At 39.1% G+C, this 26,147-nt stretch overlaps 3 protein-coding genes across 12 annotated transcripts; 2 read left to right on the top strand and 1 right to left on the bottom strand.

Moving 5' to 3' along the window:
* Positions 1-1,307: 1,307 nt before the first annotated feature.
* LOC135582009 (protein STICHEL-like 4) lies at positions 1,308-10,270 on the top strand. Of its 8 annotated transcripts, none has more exons than XM_065166069.1 (10): positions 1,309-1,729; positions 1,820-4,113; positions 4,889-5,108; positions 5,343-5,885; positions 7,226-7,853; positions 8,679-8,742; positions 9,251-9,367; positions 9,473-9,592; positions 9,738-9,796; positions 9,864-10,270. In XM_065166069.1, exons 2-7 carry the CDS (start codon positions 2,200-2,202, stop codon positions 9,338-9,340), a joined length of 3,459 nt encoding a protein of 1,152 aa, XP_065022141.1. In that variant the 5' UTR covers positions 1,309-1,729; positions 1,820-2,199; the 3' UTR covers positions 9,341-9,367; positions 9,473-9,592; positions 9,738-9,796; positions 9,864-10,270. The 8 variants fall into 8 exon arrangements, with proteins under 8 accessions (XP_065022145.1, XP_065022141.1, XP_065022143.1 ...); XM_065166071.1 differs by having other exon boundaries at positions 9,473-9,612; XM_065166068.1 differs by having other exon boundaries at positions 1,869-4,113; positions 9,738-10,270.
* A 675-nt stretch (positions 10,271-10,945) lies between these two features.
* On the top strand, positions 10,946-15,923 carry LOC135648407 (ras-related protein Rab11D-like). Of its 2 annotated transcripts, none has more exons than XM_065166077.1 (3): positions 10,946-11,381; positions 14,326-14,752; positions 15,689-15,923. In XM_065166077.1, exons 1-2 carry the CDS (start codon positions 11,161-11,163, stop codon positions 14,750-14,752), a joined length of 648 nt encoding a protein of 215 aa, XP_065022149.1. In that variant the 5' UTR covers positions 10,946-11,160; the 3' UTR covers positions 15,689-15,923. The 2 variants fall into 2 exon arrangements, with proteins under 2 accessions (XP_065022149.1, XP_065022148.1); XM_065166076.1 differs by having other exon boundaries at positions 15,204-15,923.
* Positions 15,924-16,764: 841 nt separating this feature from the next.
* Positions 16,765-25,139, bottom strand: LOC135648406 (chaperone protein dnaJ C76, chloroplastic-like). Of its 2 annotated transcripts, XM_065166075.1 has the most exons (10): positions 24,566-25,139; positions 23,000-23,128; positions 22,773-22,902; positions 22,388-22,508; positions 22,045-22,126; positions 20,564-20,617; positions 19,920-19,958; positions 18,574-18,670; positions 16,959-17,133; positions 16,765-16,814 (listed from the first exon to the last, which is right to left on the bottom strand). In XM_065166075.1, exons 1-9 carry the CDS (start codon positions 24,794-24,796, stop codon positions 17,003-17,005), a joined length of 1,014 nt encoding a protein of 337 aa, XP_065022147.1. In that variant the 5' UTR covers positions 24,797-25,139; the 3' UTR covers positions 16,765-16,814; positions 16,959-17,002. The 2 variants fall into 2 exon arrangements, with proteins under 2 accessions (XP_065022147.1, XP_065022146.1); XM_065166074.1 differs by having other exon boundaries at positions 16,765-17,133; positions 24,566-25,136.
* Between the last annotated feature and the right edge of the window lie 1,008 nt (positions 25,140-26,147).

Here is a 26,147-nt window from a genome sequence, read left to right as displayed (position 1 = left end):
CAGTGTTTGCTTCGTTGATTTCTGAGATGTTGGCCAATGTGAAGTCCTCCATTGGCCGAGTACGAGTGCTGTCATCTCCACCTGCTGCAGAAAAGAAGCGTCGTCTCTCCCTCTATCTCTCTCTCTCTCTCTCTCTCTCTCTCTCTATTCTCTTCCACAGTACTGAGATGTGGCAGTTGAAGAATCCAAAGGTGTCCTGCTAACTTTTATTGGTTCGCTCTCTTTCACTTCATCGGCGAAGATGAAGTTTGCCTCCGTGACTCCACCTTTCATCTTTGAACAGTATATATAGCCACTCTTACACAGACGCCATGTGACGACTGCTGCAGGGAGATAATGAAAGGAGTTTGAGTTTTGAGCTCATGACTTGCTCTGATTCCATGATAGGGATCTGAGTTAAATGTTTTGAGCTCAATCGAGCTGTATCCACCTCAGCCACTTTACCCAAAGCATAAGGCAAGCAACTGTTGGCACCAAAGGAAGCAGGTGGACCTGCAGCCCCCATTGCTTCAGAGACAAATTAGCATGACTCTTATCATGGAACATTGTTTTCTGCATGCAAAACGTTTTTGGGGGAAGACGGTGACTTTGCTGCTGTTGTAAGACAATGGACCTTCTCATGGCATTTGATTGGTCCTAAAGGGTGGAATATGAGCTCCCAGTTAGTGTTCAAAGAGCATTAGGTTCTTCATTCCATGGAAGTCACAATCTCCACCTGCCAAAACAAATTGCCTACATACTTGAAACTGCTCAGTGACCTTAAAAAAGAGAATTCAGTGCTTAAGGTTTATACTAATGAGAGTTTGGAGAGAGTTAACATAATATTTGGCGTCATTGTACATTAAATTTTTTATAGTCACTGAATAATCTTATGAAGAATAAAAAAAAGAATAATATGAATATAATGCTATAACTTTACTATTTATATGATTTATATATATAGATTAAGATAAAATTTTTCTGAATGACATCGAAACAAATTTATTATAAATTTGATCTATTTTATTTTTAATATTAAAAAATTTAGATAATAATAATATAATCATTTTTTTTATTTTTTATTTTTTATTTTTTATGCTCACACCACCATCTTCAGATCAAATGTGGTCAGATTTCCAGATGCAATAAAGAGATGGCTACACGAGAATATATATAATGTTTTCAAATAAATCGTTACTATGTCATCATCATCATCGCATCACATCCCTCAAAAAAGACTATCCATCCATCAACGTCTAATCCCAGCCGTCCAAGCTTCGTAGTTGTCCTCTTTTACGATCAAAGATATATACGTATACTGCCTGAAAAATACGATGCTGTCCGCATCATTTTGTACTGCCACTCTCGTCGCTTTGGGAGGCGAAGGCAGACACCGCCCGCCCACGGACGAAGCCAACGGGCACGGGCGCAACGGTTCCTTTTACGCTTTCTCTCACTCTGCCCGCCCCGTTCCTTCGTCGGAAGCACCCGGCGCGGGCTTCCCGTGAGGAATGCGGGGTTGGCGTTGGATCGGCTTCGTAGTCGGATCATTCGGTCGATTCAGGTGTTCCGCTGTTCCGCTTCTGGATCTTGGGCGGTTGCTAGAAGTAGGGGTTTCTAGGGTTAATTCTAAGTGGCCGTGATTCGGGAAGGGAGGTGACCGACGGCCTCGATTTGCTCCGCTCCCGGTGTTCTCCTTCTTCTGATAGTTTGAACTGTTCCTAGGGCAACGACTGCCATGCATCTCCGAGTGAGTTTTTCCTTTGTTCCTGCTTGTGCTTTTTTGTTAGCGGAATCCATCGAACAATTAGCCGTATGATTAAAGAAGGTTTCTTTTTAGGTTAATTTTGGCCTCGTTAAGGTTGAAGGGTACCTTTTTGTTTACCCAGATATCAGGGATGAAATGTGTGCCATATCTTGCGCTGAAACAGGAAGTTCATATTAGCATTGGTTTGTTCTACGGTCCAAGGTCGAAATCAGATGCACATTATGCTTTGGAATTTCCCTTTTCGGCATAAAGAACGGGAAGTTGGAGGCTCTGAAACTTTTATTGATGTCTGTAGTTTCTGATCATGACCAAGGCCAGCCATCCATAGCATTTCCATCAAAGACGACACTAGTGGTAACAGTGGCAACCATTTCAATGAGCAGTACATCGCCATCAGCGATCATCTTTGTCACCATGTACATCTGACCAACTGCATTCATCTGAAGAACCATATGCACCGCCGCAGCCCCAACATTGCCAGGAGGTCCCTCATGAGGGATCTCATTGTCCTTCAGAAGTCGAGGTCACTGAGAGACCCCTCCGCCAGCCCTCCCTCGTGGGCCTCCCCTTACAATGTGGGTGGCTTTGCTAGGAAATCTGAAAGGAAGGCTACTACCAATGGCAGGTGGATATCCATAGGAGACAATTGCCGGAGGGAGGCTGGTCGGTTGTCTGTAAGTTTGCCACTCGTTAGAAGTGTTGCCACAGCAAAAGTCACTGCCGCGGAAGCAACTGGTGATTATGTATTTGAGGAAATAGATAGGGATGCAGAGATTACCAAAGTGGAAGAAGCCGGGATAAGAAGTCACAAGAGTGATAGTTTGTCTGGCAACCAAGTCTCTTCGAAGGACACACACAAGAAAGTGGTGGGACAAAGGAAAAGGGAGCCCAACAAGAGTGCTGATGGACAGGCTGTGTGCCCTAAGACACTTTCGGAGCAATTAGAAGAAGTTCCAGGTCAGACAGACGATTTTAACAAAAAGAAATCTGGCTTATTTCAGCATGGTAGACATGAGAGTAAAAGGAGAACCAACAATGAGGTAGAAGAAAACACTTGTGATCATTATCGCCGGTCAAACAGAGGGAAGAAGTGCAGGCTGAAAGGAGCAAGGCGGGCTTGTAGATCTATTGATTTGAGAGGTATTGGTGATTACCGAAATCTGACCAATGCTTCAGACTCAGTAGCCGTAGCTTCCAAGAATCAGAAAGCTCATCTGGAGAATGTTGAAGAAGATACTGAACTCAAGGCCGCATGGACTCAGAGAAATGTATGTGGAATTCCGTGGAATTGGTCAAGGATTCATCAGCAAGGGAAGACATTTCTTGATATAGCTGGGCGGAGTTTGTCCTGTGGGCTATCTGATTTTAGAACAAAAAAAGCTGAAGGCCTTGTTCCACAAAGGGAAGGAAATACTTCGAATATGGCCACTGCATTGGATCATCTGACTCCAACAAGTTCAGATTCTGAAGTGCTACCATTACTGACCGAGATGCTGGAATTTCAGGGTAATGGTGCTAATTGTCTCCCTTCAAAGGGTTATTCAGGAGAACTGGAAATCTTCTCTAATCACAGCTTGAGGCATTATACAGACTCTGACCTTTCATCTGATGCAAGATCAAGCCAGAAGAGATATAGACTGTTTGCTCATGGCAGACACAGAAGTCTGACGCAAAAATACATGCCAAAAACCTTCAAAGATCTTGTGGGACAGAACCTGGTTGTTCAAGCTCTTTCAAATGCCATTATGAGAAGAAAAGTTGGGTTGATTTATGTCTTTCATGGACCTCATGGGACGGGGAAGACATCTTGTGCTCGTGTATTTGCTAGAGCCTTAAATTGCTTGTCTGAGGAGGTTTTTAAACCTTGTGGTGTTTGTAGTTCCTGCATTTCAAATGATCTGGGTAGGAGCAGAGATGTGCTAGAACTGGGACCAGTTGGCAACTTTGATTTTGAGAGCATTAAAGATGCCTTTGATAATATGATGTTGTTACCACGATCGTCAATGTACAGAGTGTTCATTCTAGATGATTGTGATGGCTTGCCTTCAAATTTATGGAGTACCATTTCAAAGGTCATTGATCGATCACCACGGCATGTGATTTTTGTCCTTATCTGTTCAAATCTTGACTCTTTGCCTCATATTATCATATCCAGGTGCCAAAAGTTCTTTTTCCCAAAAGTGAGAGACTCTGATATCATCTCTACTTTGCAATGGATCGCAACTAGTGAAGGATTAGAAATTGACAAGGATGCTTTAAAACTTATAGCATCACGATCAGATGGTTCCTTAAGAGATGCTGAGATGACCCTTGATCAAATCAGTTTGCTTGGGAAGAAAATTTCTCTTCCACTTGTCCAGGAGCTAGTAAGTTTTCTGTCATTCTACCATCTCAATGCCTACATCGCCTGGTAGTTCTCAGCACTTTCTTTTGTATACTAGTGGTTCTGTAACTCTCAAAATTTTCATGCATTTCATGAGAAGATGTGCATGTTTAGCATGCCTAGTTCTAGATTTGATGAAATTGAACATTGTAGGAAGCAATCATATGATCTTGCATACATTTTGTGGCAATGCAAATTATAAAAGAGAACCTTGTCCTTTAATCAGTTTATTGACATATAAGGAAAAAAACTCATAGGATGATTTTGTTTGCAATTACTGGTTGCTCAAAATGACTGAGTCCAAATATGATCTTTTAAATTGTAAGAGGATGTTTTATTCATATAGCCGGCAACATTAGACCAATGTCTTGAAGCATGAGATCAAAGTGCTCCATTATGCAGCTTAATCTAATTGCTGCCTCTTTTTTTTTAGTGTTGGAAGTTCCTTTTTAAGTTTGACTTTTCATGTCCAGTACAGATTTCTGTCTAACATTATCTATGAAGGATGACCACACAATTCTAATTTGCAAGCCTCAGAGGGTTTCCCATGAAACTTTATGAGTGATTAAGAAATATTTTCTTTTTTGTTGCTTAACTAAAGCAAGCAAAACATTATAACTTACCACATACAACTTATGTGGACATGGAGTTTTGGTGAATTTTGAAATCTAAGCAGTGAACGAGGCATTTGGCACTGTGAAGAAATTAATACATCATCTGCTTGGTGAAATATTGACATTTATGTGCTACTTATCCAGGTTGGTTTGGTTTCTGATGAAAAACTGGTGGATCTGCTTGATTTGTCATTATCTGCAGACACTGTTAATACTGTGAAGAGCTTAAGAGAGATTATGGAGACGGGGGTTGATCCTCTGGCATTAATGTCACAGCTTGCAACCATAATTACTGATATTCTTGCTGGTAGCTATGTCTTTACACAAGATAGACTATGCAGAAAATTTTTCCGTCGGCAAACTTGTGAGTAAAACAACAATGTGCTCAGTCTTCACTTCTCGAGTAATGTAACCTAACAAAGGAAATTGGCAACCACCAACTGGTTGTCACTCTGTCAAGAGTTGATTCTTGTACATGGTCAGCTGAGTATGCTTCTCATGTTGACCGCCTAGTTCTGGTCTACTTGTGCTTGATTGAGAGTTTTTGCAGAAATTTTTCAATTGGGTTTTCTCTAAAAATATTTTAACTCTATGTTAGTGTTTAATTTGTTTGTTTCAGTGTCCAAGGAAGATATGGAGAGATTACGCAAAGCTCTCAGGACCCTCTCTGAAACTGAAAAACAGTTGAGGGCATCGAGTGACAAACTGACTTGGCTGACAGCTGCTCTTCTTCAACTTGCTCCAGATCAGCAATATATGCTACCTAGTTCATCCACGGACAGAAGTCTCGATCACAGTCCAATGCTTCTGAATAACTCTCACGTCATAGATATACATGGAGGCTCTACCAACAAGCTGGATGACATGCAACTTCTGGACAGGAGCTTTTCAGGAGGTGTTGGTCAAGGGTACAACAACAATATAAGTGGTAATGAGTTAAGTCATAGTGTTACAATGGCCAATGGGAGGGGGCCAGCGAAGCCCAGTGAAGCTATTGAAGCAAGTGACCTACACAACTCTGGCAAGAGATATGATAACATTGAGAAGATATGGCAAGCAGTACTAAAACATATCCCATCAGATACATTAAGACGGTTTTTGTATAATGAAGGGAGTCTAAAGTCAGTTAGCTTAGGTGCCGGTAAGTTCATAAAGTCCATTTTCAATATGCTAAGAAACAAATATTTGCTTGGTATCTTTGAAAACAATTAAACATGGTAAAGGGCAAAGCTAGGATTTCATTTGAGGGGTAAATTTCACATTTAATATTTTGACCAGTTGGTATAGTTATACGATATGAATTTCAATAGGAAATTACTCATTTGATATGTAAAATATAAAATATGATACTGAAAATGATGAGTTGTAGGTTCACATCATTATTATGGAGTGGCTTAAATACAGGTCCGTTGAATTCATCATGCTGTTAATTAGAATAGCTTCGTATTTTAGCACCTGTTACCCTTTTACTTTATTGATACTTGTTTATGTTCATGAAGAACCCCCTCATGGAGAAAATGGAAAATAATCCGGAATTTTTAGACAACAAATCATCTGGATATATACACATAAGGAGGAGAGATGGTAAGGAGAGAAAGTCTTGGGAACCAGCCCAACCATACAAGTTAGACTGGCTCTGGGCCAAAGCAAACCAACCTAACCAGCCTCGTTAATGCATTATGGTTCTGTGATCCAATGCCGAACAACCATGTGCTGGTTGAGTTCATCAAAACAAGTTGGTTCAATCTAGTTGGTAGTTTGAGGTGCATTTACATTTTTTTGTCAGAAAGAAATTAGTTTACTTCTTGTCTGGTTGGGTTGACACTTGCTTTGATTCAAATGCTTGACCTGAATTTGACCCGATCATAGATGATTTATGGGACCGAATGAGCCCAATTAAATTGATCTGGCTGATCTAGAGGGATTAAGTTTGGATAACCATCATTACACAAATTGTTTGGTAAGGTATGTATTTGAGATCATGGACGGATATAGATCTGTTGACCTTGATTATGTTGGTAATATCTGCTGTCTACTGTGATTCTTATGATAAAGATTGTTTGCATTAAAGAACACCAACGTCTGAGTAAGACCTATATAACCAACAAGTGCTTGATCCTAAACTTAATATTTCATTGCTATTTTAATATTCTGTTTCATCATTTAGGGTATTATCTCAGACAAACTCTGCATGTCCGTGGTTTTATGAGTTTTGATTCCGTTTCAAATGTTTGAGTTGGTTAGCAATGCTTTATCTGTTGGTGGAGAGTACTGTAAACAAGGTTTAGCAGTGCAAAACATTGATGGTCTGAGAAATATGGTATGATACAAAGGTCTAAAGGTGGAGTTGAATACCTGTCTACCATTATAATTTTGAAGTTTTTTGTAATCTTAGGTTTATACCAGAAGAAAAAATGTTTGAATTTTGTGCTTAGGCCAGTAATTTAGATGACTGATGTTATTGTTTATTATCCACTGTAGCTCCTACTGTCCAGATGGCGTTCAGCTCAAATGCAAATAAATATAGAGCTGAGAAGTTCAGAGGGCAGCTTTTGCAAGCATTTGAATCTGTACTTGCTTCACCGGTAATGCTTGAAATCAGCTGTAGATCCAGGAACGTCAGACTAGATGCCCCAGCTGCTCCCCTTTTGCCTAGTTCCGAGAGTGGTTCTTCTAAGATGACAGTAAAGCAGCAATATGTAAAGAATAAAAATTCACTTAATTCAGTCTCTGAAAATCTTGCAGGGAAGCTTATAGAAGAAAATATTCTTGGAAGGATTTGCTCTGGTCAAGCTAGATGGCTGCACCCTGGTCCCCCTGTGATGACAGAAGATGAAATTGTTGAAGCAGGACCTCATGAACTTCGGCTAACAAATAAGACTGTAGGATCAATGGAAAAGGGATTTGAAAATGTATGGGAAGAAGCATCAGCTTCACGTCACCACAGTAATTTGGTTTCTTTGTCAGAAAGGAAGGAGAATGAACAAAATCAAAGAAAAAACTTAGTTAGCGGCCAAGTATCTCTTGCGCATGTCATTCAACAGGCAGAAGGTGGGTGGTCTAGATGCAAAGCCATGTCAGTAGCTGAGAAGCTTGAGCAGGAGAACTTGTGAGTAACACAAGCAATTTTTGTTCATAGTCCTTCTATTGATCTGTTCCTATTTCATAGTCTAGTGCAAAAGAAAAACATATATAAGCATCAACCTAAGTTTTTATTGTAGCTTGGTCTCAAATGCCTAGTAGCTTGTCACTTATAATCTGCATAGCTTTTGAACATGAGAACAGAAATATGAATCCTGCATTTACATAACGCAAACTTCCAGTTCACTTGGATCGTATATCTTCTTAACTAACTATAGCCACAAAGAGGGTTTTTTGTTATTTAAATTGATGTGCAGCAAAATAAATCTCTTAAATGGTTACTGCAATAAAGTATTTCTGATTATTGAAATAGGATGCCAGATATATAAATGCTCATCAAGTCTGAAGTTCATCTGATCGATCCTAAATGGGAAAGGTTGGTTGCAATCTTGTAATCGCACCAACATAAACAAAAGAATTGTTGCTTCTTTTTGGCATGGCTGATCAATAAGAGTGAAGATTTGGGAAAGAACATAATTGACAATCTGATCATACACAAAGCAAGCATGCAAAAAACCTACATGAATGAAATTACGGATACATACTGCACCTTTTGTTGGATAACTGATATGGTTATTTAGCAATACAATCTCTTTCGTGGAATCTAGTCTCATTTGACATTGAATTTCTAATGCCGGAGATTTACTTGACAAAATTGCCTTGGTTAATCCGGTATACTTAGAAAGTTACCCATGATACTTATCATTTTTCACAACATGCACGTAAGCATAATTATTGTTTATTTTCTCAATCTAGCTGGACAGTGCATTTTGTAATTTCCTAAATCTTACAGGAGACTGGAGCCTAGATCAAGAAGCTTGTTTTGCTGGAAAGTTCATAGGACAACTCGAGCCAAGGTAATCATACTATTTATGTTTTGCATCTGTGGTGAAGACACCAACTCAATGCTCTATCAGGAATTGTCGGAATATTTCGACTTTACTGTTAGTGTCATAAATTGTGAGCTTTGTTGATGTAATTATTTTGTTTATACTTTTGTCTTTCTATTTTATATGTATACTTAAATACATCCATGAACTTTACCTTTGGCATTTTAGTTTATGCATTCTGTAATATATATATATATGTGTGTGTGTGTATTTATATACATCAATGTATAGAACGTGTGCCTTTGTTGGTTACCTTATATGCAGTGCTTATACCAAAGATTAATTTTGTTTAGTACGAAAGAAATTATATATGATTTTTAACTCATACATCTGTGTTTGCTCATATGAAAAAGAGGCATAAAAAATAAAGGACACGAAGCATGGTAATGTTGTTTTCCTCCTCTAGTTCAGCTACGTATTATGGTTCCTTTTCAGAAAATTCATATGGGTTCTTACTTAAATGACTTCTTTGCAGTGCTTAAACCTGAAAATTAAAAGGAAACCGCAATCTCTGTCGGAGCTAATCATATGTGGAAGATGCCTGCATACCGCATTGCCGAAATAAATTCTTGTCAGATGGCAAGTCACTCAGGTTGTTCCTTCACATATACTGTAGGATTTTCCTCCCTGTTCTATAGATCTTTTCTTGTCTCAATTAAATGCCTGAAAATTGGAGGTTGTTCACATATCTTTGCAGCTCTTAAACCGAAAAATTGGAAGGAAACTTGGATCTCTGTCGAAGCTCATCATCATTTGTGGAAGATGCCTGTGCACTGGATCACCAAAGAAAATGATTAATGGATTGCAAGTCACGCAGGTTGCTTACATGTGCTCTAGGTTTTTCCTCCCTCTTCTGCATGTTCCATTGCTCAATCTTAGGAAGCTTTGTACATTTGTTTAACAACTGACAGAACGAAAATATATTCTTTCAAGCTGAATTCTGTAGATTGTATAAAATGCAGGGACGCCACCTGAACTTTGAGCACTTCTCCAAGAGAACTCCATTTAACGGTTGCCACTGGTACGTGACTCCTGTAAATTGTATCGTTTGTCTGGCTATCCATCGATAATAAAAAGTAATTTGAAAGGTTGTCATTCGGCGTGGCATTGATGTGACATAAGAATCACAGTTGATGTGGTCTCCATGTGATCCTTACCATGTCAATCCGCATGGATGTCGGGGGACGGACTCATCCAACTTGGGGTCCCATCCCAAATTTTGATGGGTGCTATTGATATGACATCCATGTCATCCTGACGATGCGTACACGTTCATCCAGCTTTGTTCCTATCCAAAATCTTGAGAAGGAGACACTGTCATGGCATCGATGCGGTACTTTTGTCGTCCACCTGGACACCACATGGCATGTATTCTATGATGAGTTAATTGGTGTAGCATCTATATTGCATGCGCCATTCACGTGATGCTACGTGTTAACTCCACTGTGATCCACTATGACAGTATTTATTCCATTCATTTTATTTTATTTCCAGAAAAACCTTTATTCAGTTTCATCCTCATATGAGAGTTATCCTGATGGCTAGCATTGTCTTGGACCATAGTATTTGTTTTGTACTCAGCTGACGAAGATTTTTCTCGATGTAAAATTGACCAACCATAGAATTAATCGTAGATTCTTCACACCAATAAAGCTCTCTGATCGGTGGAATATACGTGTTGCTAAAAAGTCCTTTTTTGATGTATCATTTAATACCAATATATAAACTTAAAAATAATAAAATAGCGAAAACAAATTAATCACAAACCCACCCATTTATTCCTCTTACCGTTCGTTCTTTAATTACCCGCTCGGTTAATCACGGACCCATCCTGTGGGACCCACGGCAGAGATCGACACGGGAGTCTCATGATCATCGGGCCTGTAAAAGAGCCAAGGGAGGCAGATACGGGACCCCACTCGCGGGGCCGGTGGACGACTAATCGGAATGAAGGTAAACGAGTGGGGAATTTTAAACTAATCAGAAAACTGGTCTTTAATAATTCCACCTACACTTTAAAGCCAAGGGAGGCAGGCAAATATGGACCCCACTCGAGCTGCCGGTGGGAGACTAATCGTAATGAAGGTAAACGAGTGCGTAACGTTAAACTAATCAGAAAACTGGTCTTAATACTTCCACCTCCACTTCCCTGGTCACCATTATAACCACACGCTTTCCTTTGGGTGTTCTGCTTTCCCCCTCCATCCCCTCCTCGACACTTCTCGAATCCGCCTCCTCCCGAATCTGCATCAGCTAATAGTACGAAGGCAAGAGCATAGAGATAACAGAGGAGCTCGGTGGTAGCGATTTCTTGTGGCGCGTGCGAGCTTGCTCTTGGACAAGAGAAGCGTGCGGGAGAGAGGAGGATCAAGAAAAAGGGAACAGATGGCAGCGTACCGAGCGGAGGACGACTACGACTACCTGTTCAAGCTGGTGCTGATCGGGGACTCCGGGGTGGGCAAGTCCAACCTCCTCTCCCGCTTCACCAAGAACGAGTTCAACCTCGAGTCCAAGTCCACCATCGGCGTCGAGTTCGCCACCCGCAGCATCTCCGTCGACGGCAAGGTCCTCAAGGCCCAGATTTGGGACACTGCCGGCCAAGAAAGGTTTTTGTTTTCTTCCCTCCCTTCTTCTTGTAGTTCAGCGTTCCTTTTGTCGAAGTGATTTGTTTCTTGGATCATGGAAGGGGTTTGCTTAGGTAATTGGATTTAAGATGAACGCCTCCATAGGTGATGTATTCCATGTGAACTAAAGTAGATTTTAATTGATTAGAGTCGAATTTGGAAGTCGTTTAGCCTATTGTGGACCGAGTTCAAGTTATTTGATTTCTTAACAATTATGTTGTTTGATAAAGATCAAGATCTTCTTTTTTCTTATTCATTTTTTTTTATGATAAAAATTTCTTGTGTTTGACAGTCAAGCAGTTAATAAACGTATGGGCAACAAAACAGGACATTTGTTTGCATAATGTTTTCAATAATTATACATCTTGATTAGGAAAAATTGTCAAGAGAAGGAACTCAGATGCTATTGAATTGTTAGTAGCATTTGTGGGTTGTGGATAGGCTACGATTACAAAAATCAGCATGTTGTGGGCCAAGGAGAGGTTGTGAGCAGCAAAAAGGAGGCCAAACCAACATAGTGGGTCAAAAATCATTGTTAGGTTGAGCTAATTGTACCATGGCTCATGGTGGTCTGATTGGTTAGGGCTTGTTTGGTGTTATAAAGCCATATAATGGCATGGTGGCATTATTTTGTTTAGGACCACTTGCCTACATGTGGTAGCCTGATGTGAGGCAGCATGTAGGTGTGGGGTGAAAAGGAATGTTGTTGTTGTTGGGTTACATTGTCACTGGTAGATGGTTTTCAATGTTGTTTCTTCTGAGCCAAGGACAGATTATTAGCAGAGGAATAGGAAAGTGCTACTGCACTGGACTAGCAGCACTGACCCTTGGGTTGGACATATTAGACCTTGTTTATGAAGGGGAACAGTTCATGCATCAGTGAGGCATGCCTTGGAGTGCCTTCACAATGAACATGTTTATTTTATTTGGTCGTACATGCCAACACGTTGATGTGGCTTGACAAGTCATTCATTTTTATTAGGTCAACTTGTGGAAACGAAAATTGTAGCTGATATTAAGCCATGTCAATCATGCCTACTCATACGTTTTATCCAGACATGCTAATCAGCATTGCTTATAAATGAAGGGCTTGTTTAGTGCTTGTATATCTTACTGGATGCTAATCAGCATTGCTTAGAAGCTGCTTCTTAGTTAATTGAACAAGGATAATAATTCCAGCTCCTCTTCAAAGAATTATAGAAAAGAAATAGTTTGAGAGGATTAAGCATTTCATTGGTTCCCTTTGAACTTGCATTGTCAAGATTGCCATTGTAGTGCTTCTTATACCAAAAGATAAAGTTTGGTGTTTATATGAGTTTTGACTTCTTGTAATAGCTCTTATGAAGAAGATAGGACATCTTCCATTGGGAATCCTGGATTGGAGGAGGATCAAAATTGCAAACCAATTGAATAGTACTAATCAATCTCTTCTTTGTATCTAATAGCATCTTTCTCCGAAGTGGCTTACAGGAAGCTAATGTCAGGCTTCCAGAGTGGGAGAAAGGAAGTGATAAAGAGGTTCGTTGATTACAAGTGGTGGGAGATAGAGGAGGATTTGGAATAAACCTACAATACACAATGAATTAAACAGTAAGAAAAATATTTAAAGATAAATAGGTTAAGTGTGATCAGATATGAGGAAACCTCAGTTAGTGATTAACGTTCTTCAAATATGTTGTATATAACATTTGCGGCATCTAGTATGCTTTCTACACAATTAGTCATATCCTTCCAATTGCATGCTCCCTCAAGTTTATAATGTGACAAAGGTGGGAGCATTTTTATCTCTAAATCATGAATGAGTTGCCTGGTTATATTTGTCTCCATGTCCACTTCAGTGAAGTTCATGATTGATGGAATTTCTTGTATGTTGTATATATATATATATATATATATATATATATATACACACACACACACACACACACACATATGTGTGTGTATTTTTTATTCAAGGATAAAGTTTCTGATATCAAGCAATGTACTTTAACCTTTGTGCCTGATTTAAAGCATTGAACTCTTCTTTGTCTTATGTCTAGCGTGTGTCACCTTAGCCTCATTTTAGACTCATATGTTTCTTCTAGCTGTGTCAGGATATGCTAAATTCTAGTTTGGTCTTTTCTAATTCATGGACTATGATTAAATGGGTTGATTTTCTCATTGCTAACTTTCTATTACCAAGAGGCCTCTCTCTGTAGCATGTTCTGGGGAGTACATATTTAACATGCGCACAGCTAGCAGTTGTATGCTTCCATATTCTAGCACTTTGCAGAATGTTGCATCCTCAAGCAAGTTTCTTTTGTTCATGATTGCAGTTGATCTTTATCACAATTATAGGATAATGTAAAATGATTACTATATTTTGCCATCTGAGAAAACTTGCTTCTGAATCATGAAATGGTCACTTAAGGAGTCAAATATTTTCCTTGTTAGCATACGCGGCATTTAACTTCATTTGTGATATGTGCAGGTCATTTAAGTAGATCCAGTTGTTCAATTCATGATAAGCCTAATCATAACTTCATCTCTTAGTTGAATTTTGTTTCAATAATGATTTGCATTGGAGTTCAGTATGAACATAATCTGAAATATTCAGACGTGAGAATTTGACAAATTTATTTTCTTGTGGTGGACAAATTTATGTTCCATTATGTTTGGCAATAGTTACATCTTTATATACTAAAAATTGCACAGAAGTTATACGGATACAGGAACATGTAATTTATCATCATTGACAACTGTGGTAAATATAGACATGTAAAAATGTTCTAGATGTATTTATAATATAAGCTGAGAATAATACCTTGGCACTTAAATTCTTCTGATCTGGCACAAGCTGAAAACGATATCCGAGTGTTAACTAGTACAATTCTGGCTGAAATCATGTTTCATTATATTTATTACTTGATCTGATCTACAAATGCAGGTACCGTGCCATAACAAGTGCTTATTATCGGGGAGCGGTAGGTGCATTGCTCGTGTATGATGTCACTAGACGTGCTACATTTGAGAATGTTTCTCGTTGGCTGAGGGAGTTGAGGGACCACACAGATCCTAACATAGTCGTCATGCTCATCGGGAATAAATCAGACCTTCGTCACCTTGTTGCTGTTCCTACTGAAGACGGCAAGGCTTATGCTGAGAGAGAATCTTTATATTTTATGGAAACATCTGCACTGGATGCAACAAATGTGGAGAATGCATTTGCAGAGGTCTTGACTCAGATTTACCGTATTGTCAGCAAGCGAGCAGTCGAGGCGGGTAACGATGCAACATCTTCTATTCCTGGTAGAGGTGAGAGAATAAATGTGAAAGATGATGCTTCGAAGAAACTTGGGTGCTGTTCAACTTAGGTATTATTGTTGTTTTTTTCAGCGCTTTCTTTTATAATGCATGATTTAGAATATTTTAATATTTGAGTATCCTTCTTTTATTTTGAAATCAGCAATTCTAGATCTGAGTAGACTGATGTTTTGGTATCTTAATGTTTGTAACTGAAATCTACAACCACACTTGAATATTCCAATTGTTGACAGTAAGGCCTAAATTAATATGCACCAAAGAAGCAAACAACAATTTGTGTTCTCTTATAGCTGTGGGATTTATGAGTTCCCTTTTCTTTTGATAATGTGGTGCCCTTTTTTCTTGAACTGATATACGGTTACTTTGTATACATGAAATGTACATGTATGTATGTATGTATAGAGAGAGAGAGAGAGTGAGAGAGAGAGAGAGAGAGAGAGAGAGAGAGAGAGAGATGTTACAGCAGTAATAGCCTGTTTTACATTTTCTTGGATGCACCAGGTGAAGTGTGGAGGCGAATGGCAGGGCAAAGTCTCCTTTGGCAAGCACAGCAGAAGCATGTAGCCATCTCCATGCCTAAGCTTTCCTGCCCGAGGAGGCCTGCACTGTGATTCTTGAGCCCTCACAGGTTCCTTCCTCCCTGCACCTTCCACTCTCGGGTGTGGCTCGATGAGATCAGTACCTGCTGGGAGGCTCATTTATATAGCCGTCTTTCAGACAAGGCCAACACGGTCGGATGTGGCTATGGATATGCCTGGAAGATGGGAAGTATGCTGGAGGAGCTGCCTTCCATCTGCCTTTTCCTCTTTGCTCTTCTTCTGAATGGGTCCACTGCTCCTCAGTCTCTTACCACTACTCGATTAACACCTGATATATAGTTCAGAGGAATAGTATGTGTTACGGTCTAAGTCATATGGAAGTGGAGCTTATGTTGGCGCAGGAATCTCTGCTAAAGGAAATCACCTTTCATTCCTTTTTCACTGCAGCCAGGGGGGGACCAGATGTTGTGCCTTAGATATTGTTGGTGTGCAGGATCGATTCCTAAATCTTCTCTTTTGATGCTCTTCCCGGCAAGCCATCTGCGTCGACCACCGCCTTTTAAGCCTCGAAGGCACATCGACATGCAGAAGCTTGACCTCAAAACAGTTTCTTTCATTCTCATGCAATACATAGTAGATTAGGTATAATTGCAAGTTGTCTTGGAAGATGATTGCCTTGAGAGAGATACCATGGGTTTGGATCATGAATGGATTTACTATGATCAACAACACAGAGTTGAGTGTTCCTATCAAAGGTGGCAAAATCTCGTGTTGCATTTCGACTATGCTGCAGTGAGTTTTACTGAACGAGAACATGTGGTGTCTTCCTGCTTATGTTCATGGAAGAAGAAGCTTTTATATCTGAGCATATAATGCTTTATTCCGATCGAAGGTATCTGCGGCATATATCCTAAAGCTTTTATGGCAGTTGTAGTGGCTCTAAATATGTGGTGTCTTCCCTTTCTGCTGCTTTTTGGGCTCAGTACTTAAGTAGGGTATGAATGCAACGCAAGCCATCTCAACTTGACCAGCCAATTACTTATCGGCATCATCTGTGAAGTGATTTCCTTTTCTTTTCTGAATCATGCCTTGAGTGCATGAAACTATTTCAAAACGCATCATAAATCGTTGTTTTGTCTGGATTGATATGAAATGAGCGATATATATCAATCTAGACGTGAACCAATAAATAGTTATTACAAACAGATTGATATGAAATGAACGATACATATCGATCCAGATGTGAACCAATATATGGACCGTCCTAGATTTGAACGGTCCACTCCAATCCATTAAAACAAGTCCGCCTAAATCTATTAAACGCTATCCCGCATCTCACCTTGCATTATTGTTTGTCGTCGCTCTTCGACTTTTCTTTCTCCTCTTTGCCCACTGTCTTCACCTTGCAATACCGTGTCAACATACAGTAGTGTACCAATTCGATTAGATCACTAAAACTGTTCGATACCAAAAACAATGATACTTGATCATAAGGATAGATAAACGCTACACCTCATTCCAACTTGAGATCAGTAAATATGTATTTGACCTATAATATTTCCTTGTATAAAATCTGTAAAGTACATATGACACAAGTTAGAGGTGGAATAATGATCCATCCACTGGTGGCATTCAAGAAATGGCATGTAGAATAGGTAAAAGGATTTACATATTTGAATAACAAGGGAGAGGCAATGATCGATGGAGGGTCTCTCACCACATGCATATAGATCACGCAGCAGCAGAAGGAACCACATGCTTCTACTGTTCTTTGGAAGAGATTGCCTCAGGAAGTTTGTTTGTGGGAGGTCTATCAGCTCCCCTTCTCGAGTACTCTCTCCACCTTCTAGCCGCAGCAGCAGCTCTCTTAGCCCTCTCCTTCACTTCTTCCTCTGTCAAAGTAGCGGATGATAAGTCAACCATACAGTACAAGCAGTTTCATGGCTACCAAATTTAGGTTCCACTCTCTCAAATAACATGGATGCTAAACCCAGCTGAAATTAAAAGACATGGCAACTTTTGAAGAAAAGAAAAATTTTTTGTGCAAACAAGTTTTGCATGAGCAGACATAGATATTGTTGTCATCTTTAAATAACTTATGCAAGTTTAGTTTGCAATATGTTATTACCGTTATCCGATTGGCCCTCTCCCAAGTCCAATAAATGAAAGATACCGATTACAGGGATTTTTTTTTTTATCCAGAAAAGAAAGATATGTTAGATCTTTAAACGTAACGTCGAAAGGTCAGCGTACAAAATAATTTTCCAAATCCGAAGGAAATATCTCCTTCCAAAAAACCTCCATTCTATCTAAATCTAAATCTACCTCTAGTTGCAGCCCAATTAGCTAGCTACTTGGTTGCCTTCTCCGAAACAGTGAGAATACGAAAAGAACAAAAAAAGACTGATGAGAGCAAAGATATCAGCCAAGGTATTTGAGATCTCCGAGTGCAGGGATTTTAGTCCAGCCTATTATATTGCAATCTGCTTACTTGAAGATGCAACTAAAGAGAAATTTTCTATCAGCAAACTTTATGACAGAGAAGTTTAGGAAATCATAAACTGCAAGCTGCATGTATACCACAGGATAAATCTACACTGGCAAGAAACAGATGATAATTGAGACGTTGGCATCTTTAAGCTAGTGGAATGTGAAAAACTAAAGTAGAAATCCATGTAGACCATCTGACTACACCATCTGCACACATAAATCAGTAATCTTTGATGGCAAAACTTAAACTGAGTGCCTAAGATGGTTTTTTAGAGCAATTAATATGAATAGAACAATTTACAGTCAGTAAGAAAAGTAGCTTTTGTGGGTGATATCTTTGCCCTGAATGAGAGAAAAGTCATACCTGCACCTATCTACACAAAAAAAAAGAAAACTATGTGCGTCGTTGAAGCACAAAGCTTCAAGATGTAAAACAAACTTTCACAAAGTAATCATTGCAATGGACATGCTGCTTTCTGAGGACTTGGAAACAGGGATGTGACTGGTCATGATCAAATGCAACAAATGGATTGACAGCCTTGATGCGTTTGAAGTTCCTGGAGTCTACTGCATGAAATTTATCAACTATATTATGAGATATAGAGACTTTGAGATGGTCCTGGATCCTAGAACAATATTGACTCGAGCAACCAAGACTTGAAACCCGCCTTTATGTTGAAAGTAACAAGTGGGCACACATTGGAAGTTTAAATAACAAGTGGACACAAATCTTGATACTAAACAATCAACACGATCAAAACATAACAAAAGGAAACAGGTAGTAATGAATCCAAATGTATTTAAGTACAATTTGTTTTCTTTATATTTGTCATGAACAATACCTGTAGTTTCATAATTCTTGGGTGCCCCCCAAATATTGCTCCAGGACCCACTCTTATCAGAATCCTTCTGCTTCATCATACGTATCTTAGCCCTTTCCTGGATGTTACAAGAGACATCAATGAAAACTGCTAGTAGTATGGGAAAGATATCACACGGATACCCTTTGCTTTCAAATTATAAAAATCATAGTCATAAAAGGTTATCCAGATGGTGAGTAGCATATATGCAACATCTAATAGTTAATTTTCAACTTTGCAGAGTAATAAATAGACAATTGTCCTGGAATCACACCCAGTTAACTAGGATTACTAGAAAAGTTGAGAAAGTTCAACTATTGGTTGTCCGAATCATTGGTAACAAAGAGAAAATGACAAGGGAGGTCCTAGCACCATCTAAAAGTCTCTCTAAAAGGTCCAAGAATTTATTGTATAACTGTTCATTATCAATATCATAAATTTTCTGGGTGTCAACAAAGACCTCTGGGATCTGTCATAAAAAATGTCACAGGACAAAATTAGCTGAGAAATCAGTTTGGAGATTGATCCGAAAAAAAAAATCATTGAAAAACATTTTTATCAAAAAAACCTAAAGAATGCGGCCTTATTAGTACATTCAATAAAATGTTATTGGATTTAACAATGGCACAATGCATACTTAGATTTTGAGGTTTAGACCATAGTGACTAACCCAAAAACAAATTTATTAAAGGTGATAGGCATAAAGAACTGAAACTGCCATCTTCTGAAAAAAAAAAAGTCCATGTTTCTATACAAGGGAGGCATCCATTATAAACAACTATATGCACCTCCTGTTGTACACATGGAAGGAAAAGTAACAAACACATTCCTGAAAAATTAGAGATGGCACAAGGTCTTTCCTCTTTCCTGAGAGTTGATGAGCCTAAATTAAACAACAGCTTCAAAAGCTCACAAAAAGCAAAGTTAGCAATCACTACCTGTCTCCATGTCATGTACAATTGGATTCCAATGTGATTATTCATAGTTTGAAAAGTTTAAATGCCACCTACAACCAATTAAACCTTCCTAGTGATAAACAAACTTACCAGCGCTACCTCTCACTGTCCTCATGAAATCAGATACTGGACACATCTCTATAAAAGCATATCATCTAAGGGAAATACATTTCAAGATGCTGCAAATTCTACACATTCCAATTCACAAGCTATCCAAGAAGAAAATCAATGAAAACAAACAATCTCTGAGAAGAATTAAGATGACACATGTCAAAGAATAAGGATATATATACAAGCCATGGGATTTGAATTTAACATCCCTTTGGTACTACAAAGAGTCAAAGACAATAATTTAGGAACCGATAACCTTACCAAGACTTTTGCTTGGCGCTTTTCCCATCTTGAACATGCCTGCTCACATCCAAAATAAGTGTCAGTGTCAGAATACTAGGGTAGAAGGGATTTATAAGGTAATATTTAACAAATTATTATAAAGGAAAAGTTAGGGAACTCAATACACATGTATTTAGAGTGCTAACTAACAATGAATTGTTCATCATATTTAAATTCAGATGGGTATCTAACAGTTGCAGTTAAAGAATGGGCACTGTGCATGTTCTTTTTGCTTATCTGAGCATGTTGATGTGTCGATCATGTACTGAATTATACGAGACTCACATGGGAACCTTGTGCGTTCAAGTCCCATACCACAATGCCACAACTGACTGACCATAGCTTTATTATCTGAATATATAAGATATTGAATACATGATAGAGACAAGTAATGCATGCTAGATTCTCAACATGGTTTTGGAGCTTGTCCGAGACTAAATAGTCAGGGTCTGCAACTTGTTGCTATCATTGCTGTTGTTTTCAAAAATAATTTTGAAAATTGATACAGAGAACCAAACAATGCCTTTTTTGTAATAGTAACAGATTAATCAAATTAGAAAAACAGTCTGATATAAAGTACTCATATAGCATAAGGCTGAGGAATAAATGCAAATCTTTGTTACCATTCTGAACACGTCAAGGGATGAGCTCCCCATTCCAGAAAGCATTAGCCCAACCTGCCCAAATCAGAACCACATTGTCACCATAAGAGTCAATTCTGAAAAAAATAATCGTATAAGCACAACTTCTGGATGATGTTACTGTTCATATATCAAGGCTCCACTAAAGGTCAGTTGCAATATGGATCATATATATTTCTATAGTCATTTCGGCAAATGAACCATACAGAACAACATCAGCTTAGGTATTTACTTCAATTGCTTCCATTTCTCATGGTAAATCTAAATGAGAGAGAGAAGCTACCACAAGAAATGATGGGCTGCAAACAAGAGTACCTTAATTATTAAGCAACTCCGATGTATCACGCTTAAAGACAAAAAATAATACTTTCCTCATTTCTTGGAATTTTTCATGAAATTAATACAAATGGAGTCCAAAAAGGTTAGGAAAAGAGAGGCCTAGTGACCCAAGGCTCTCATTGACAGAAGGTATGAGAAAGGTAAATGTACAGAAAATTTCCCCACACAAATAATGAGACTCTTTTTGTGAGTTAAAATCTGATGTGGCGCCAAAGGCTCAACCTTTAAAAAACCAAAAAGGGTTATAAAGAAAATCTTAACACTTAAAACACCAAAACTTAAGCAGATCTGAAGTCTGAAAATCTAAACTACAAAAAAGAAGAGCATAAGTTGCGATCCATATCTTGTGAAAAAATCTCCAAATATAGCAGAACATTAAGAATTTGTAAGTAGGAATGCTCTCGTTGAAATTATATCAAAGGATGGCAATTCTTGGACCAATACATCAACCCAACTTAAGAATGGGGGAGGTCAAGGTAGGCAACCTATCTCAATGTTAGCAGGTTTAAATTAGGCCCGGGTTGTAAAGTGGCGGATTTAAATTAGGACCGGGTTGTAAAGTGGTTGACACAACTAACTGAATTAGAAAATGAGTTAGATTTGAGGTTTATGTTATTATCTTTAACTTGACGTGTCAACCTACTACTTTCTCTTTTATTTTTCCTTTTTAGTCATGTATAAAAGGAAAAAAAAAAAGAGAATAATTTCATTAAACCTTACAGAACTAAGCCTTATTTTAAAGCAGTTTAGGTTTTAATTTGTAACCACATCTCCATGTTAGTAATGCTTTCACATGCAAATATTGGTTCATCTGCAAATTACATATGCTAAGTATGAGATTTGCTTACAATCTGCAAACCATATATACAAGTTTTAACATGCTGCAATGACATTGCATGTTAATTAGTCCGTTTTCATCGACCAAATTTCCTTTATAATAGAGCTGCATGACTAAAACATACAACCCAGCTCACTTGGATATGAACTTAACAATCAGAAAATACATAGTGAGAACTCGAGCAATATGTTAGACTAAAAAGATTTCGCCACATGTTGTGAGAGAGAAACATTTCTAACAAATGACCATTGATTTGAGACGAGGAAGTTTAGTAGCTTCATCTTACATTCACTCTCTCCACCCTTCGCATTTCATCTTCAAGGAGCGATAGCTGTGCAGCAGATGTCCAGTGAATGCAATCAACTGGGCTGAAATAAATTGACAATCCAAGTCAATGATATTGTAATAATTAAAAAATATAATTAAGTTAACAAATGAACATGCAATACAATAGAAACAGGTAAGAGATCCATAGTGTCACAGTTCATAAAAAAAGTCCACTGAATTTATTCAGATGAAGTTTCTATTAGTACATCAGAAAAAGTTCTTAATTTATGACAGTGCTCTAGCTGATGACTGTTTAAGAGCAATTATGCCATGTTTCATCTTTTAATCTTTTCATATCTCACCAACTTTCAATTGCTTGTTGAACTAAGTCAGGATTCCCTGATTGGCTGAAAACCCTTGCTCGCCCATACTCTTCCTCGATCCGAAACACATCTGGGGCCACATTAGCGCAATTTTTGCACCCTGCTTGTGCAAGATAATAAAAATGTCATGGAAAAGCGCTAGTTGAAGGCAGACTGTCATTAGTGTGTGATAATTTACCAGAGAGATATATAGCCAGTCAAACCTAGTCTATGTCACTGGAAACACAAAAAAGAAGCACGTGTCTTGAGAAAACCCCATTCGATGATGACAATCCATATTTCATCATCATCATCGATATACTAAGAAGTTAAATGATAAGACAAACATTTCCTTACAAACTCTGTTTGTAGCAATTCCACATACCTATGCAACTAAACTCGTCAACAAAAGCATGATCTTTTGAAGCACTATCATCAAAGAAAGGATTGATAGCAGTTGCTGCATATCCATGAATCTCATCATATATCATACGCTGAATAGGATCACTGAGTACCTGGAAGTACAGATCATGTTAGTGTATTAAATATATAATTTCAGAAAAGAGATATTTAGAACTACTGTTACTTCAAGTTTCAATTTGAAGGTCCCACCGCATAGACTTCATTGATGAACATACAAAAGTTATTGATGTCTGGATCATTCCCACTCAAGTCTGGATGGCATGCTTTCATGCAATTATAGTAAGCTTTCTTTATCTGCTGAGGAGTGGCATCTGGAAGCTGGTAAATATAAAACATGTCAGGACCAAAATATGTAGAGGCATGAGCTCACCTATTATTCTAATCATAAGAATCCACTGATTAGTTTGATTGTCGGATAAAATTACAAGTTATACACATATTTAATTTAGCCACAAGGGCAACTTGAAGCCTTGAATTTCATTTGTTTGTATCTTAAGAATTCTAATTTCTTGCTTGCAACAGTTCTCGAAGCTTCTTTGCAAACCCAAAAAAATTAAGAAAAAAATGAACATACTTGACTATTTAGCATCAACTATATCCATCTCTTCCAAAGAACCCGAGTGTGAAAAAAAAAAAAACATGAACTAAATGCTGCATGTAATAATTAGTAAGTAATGCTGAATTTTACAGAGAATTTATTAATCCAGTCTTTTGGGTTGTAAAAAGAAAAGATTTTTTTCAGTAACAGGTTCACATAGCTATGGAAGCATCCCAGGAAAATAAACTCAAAAGGACTGGTAGCATAACACTATAAAACATGAATTGGATTAACTTTCACAACATAAACTGATTTTCTGTGGGTTAGCTCCGTGATCCAATGTCCCACGGTATTGCTTTTACTGGACAACATTATCCGACAACAGGCAAATAATAATCTTAGGTTGATTTCATATCATCTTGGCGGTTTTCAAGAACCATGATTCCATGGATGCTGCTACTTTGGTGGACTGAATCACCCCAGAAAACTCGGAGGTGATGTCACTTCTCACTCCCCTCATGAGCTGGGTCTTAACCCCTTGCACCCTTCAAGATCAGGTCTGTGACAGACCACATAACCCCCTAAAACTTTTACAGGGGTGATTGGCCCACCAAAATACCCCATTTTTCTTCACATGAAACATTCGTGCTCCGCTTGCCAGATTTAGCATAGCAAAATGATCATAGAAGGGGTGCATCATCCCTTAAATTTTGCAGGGATTCGTTAGAGATGCATGCTAATTCCACATTGCTGACTTTTCCACCCACAAATCACTATGGCATTTCATCTTCTTCAGAGGTGATGTGGCATCTGAGCCAGCATCCATGGCAGATGTCACACACATCAGACTAACATTTGAGGGGTGATTTGCTCCTGCTAGGCAACGGAGTTTTAACATAATAATCCTTGATCTTGGCGCTTGATCTGCTTCGTTTAGTACTTTTTGACCATTAATCACCAAATACTTCCTTCTTTCCCCAGTACTGGTTTAGTAGCACAGTTAGTAATATGTCTTCAAGAGCTAAGAATGCCACTATTTGTCAAGACTTTCGGTCGAAACAAAAGGAGAGGATTAATCAAAAACAAAAGAAAAAAATCCATCATGATACTGTTGCAAGAATCATGAACCATATTCAACCAATTAAAACAAAGGTGCCAATCATCCTCTACCAACCAAAACCCAAGAAAAGAGAGTGCACAGACGTGTTTAGTTTTACCAGCCCAAGAACAGCGTAGAAATCCTCGGCGACATCGTCCTGCGAGGAGAAACCCTTCTCCGCCACCGCCGCAGCGATCCTGAAGTTCCTCCTCCCCCGCCGACGATAGCGGTCGGTACTCGAACGGTCGGCGGCCGCTACGCCCTGCCGCCGGATTCCATGGGGCGTCGACGACATCTTGGGGAACTCGAAGAGCAAGCCCGTGCGCACCGGCGCGAGCACCTGGGCCATCCTTCTCTCGACGGCCGAACTTACTTCGTTTCTTCTTTCCTCCGCCGCCTCTCTCAGAAAAGGCCGATCTTTTTTTTTGCTTCTCGCGTTCTCCCACACCGGTCTTCAGGCGTTCGTGAGGCCCAGAAATTTCGATCTCGATGGCTTTGGTTTATAATGAAAGGATCACAGAATAAAAAGAAATCAAGAAACAGATTGGGATAAAAATAGATTTATTGAGGTGGAGAAAGATTGCGGGTGGGGACGAATGAGCGAGGTTCTTGTCAGGGGTCAGAGGAATCATCAAGAACTCCGGAGCGGGTGGGTCAAGGTCGATGGTACCCGTCGTTGAAATGTTGATGCACGCTTACATGGCGAAGCCTGCGCCACCAGCTCCGCTTTGGCCCGGGGCGGCACGCATCCAACGAGACGTCGTCGGACGCCCCGGTCGAACATGTCGCGTGGCCGCAGAGAGCCGCACCGTGGCGGACTCCTCAATTCCATGCCGTCTCGCAACTGTAACTTTGCTTGTGGACGTATTTTTCACTTATCTATATGACGTGTTTTATATAATTATATTGCACGATTAATTTTCGAAAAAAAACCTATTATTTAATTTAATTTATTTTTTCTCGCAAAACATCATAAATTAAAAAAAATTTAAATAACAAATTAAATAGTTTCATCCGTTTGCTCGCGAAGAATTATCTGAAATATCTTATCGTTCGGAGCATGTGAGCTCCAAAAGACGTTTTTGAGGGTAAAGAAGACTTTCTATATTTCTCTAGGACTAAATGACCTTATCACATGTATACATAATAATTAATTTTATTATATATAATAATTAACCTTGTTCGATTATTATGTCAAAGTCGGAGAAGTCGTCCAATATGGTTGAGGTGCCTTCTCCGGGAAGATGGTAACGGATGGGACACAAATCAATTTCATCTCATATGAACCCAAACCAATATTAACTATATAAGTATCTCAGTCTATCATTTATATCCATCAGAGACTGATTAACGGATACTATGTATCCGACTAAACGAAACAAATCCGACCCGCTATCAACGTTTTGCCGACTCGGGTTTGGCCTCACCAGAGTCGAACCAAGCCGGACCGGACCCACCTACCCGGACGTCGTAACGACTCCCCTCTTGCGGTTGGAGACGGACACCGTTCTCCCTTCAGAACGCAGCAACCCCCGTCTTCCATCATCTCCACACCCCAAAGCAGAGGAGAAATCGAAGACGATCTCAGAGCGAATCGACCACCCAACACCACGAAAGCAATCTTTGCTTCCATTCTTTCCTTCCACCTGCCGATGCCGATGCCGACGCCCCAACCCCTCTCCCTGTCCACCCCTCTTAAA

The sequence above is a fragment of the Musa acuminata genome, chromosome BXJ3-9, assembly GCF_036884655.1.
Source record: "Musa acuminata AAA Group cultivar baxijiao chromosome BXJ3-9, Cavendish_Baxijiao_AAA, whole genome shotgun sequence".
NCBI lineage: Eukaryota > Viridiplantae > Streptophyta > Magnoliopsida > Zingiberales > Musaceae > Musa > Musa acuminata.
This window is presented reverse-complemented; position numbering and strand designations above follow the sequence as displayed.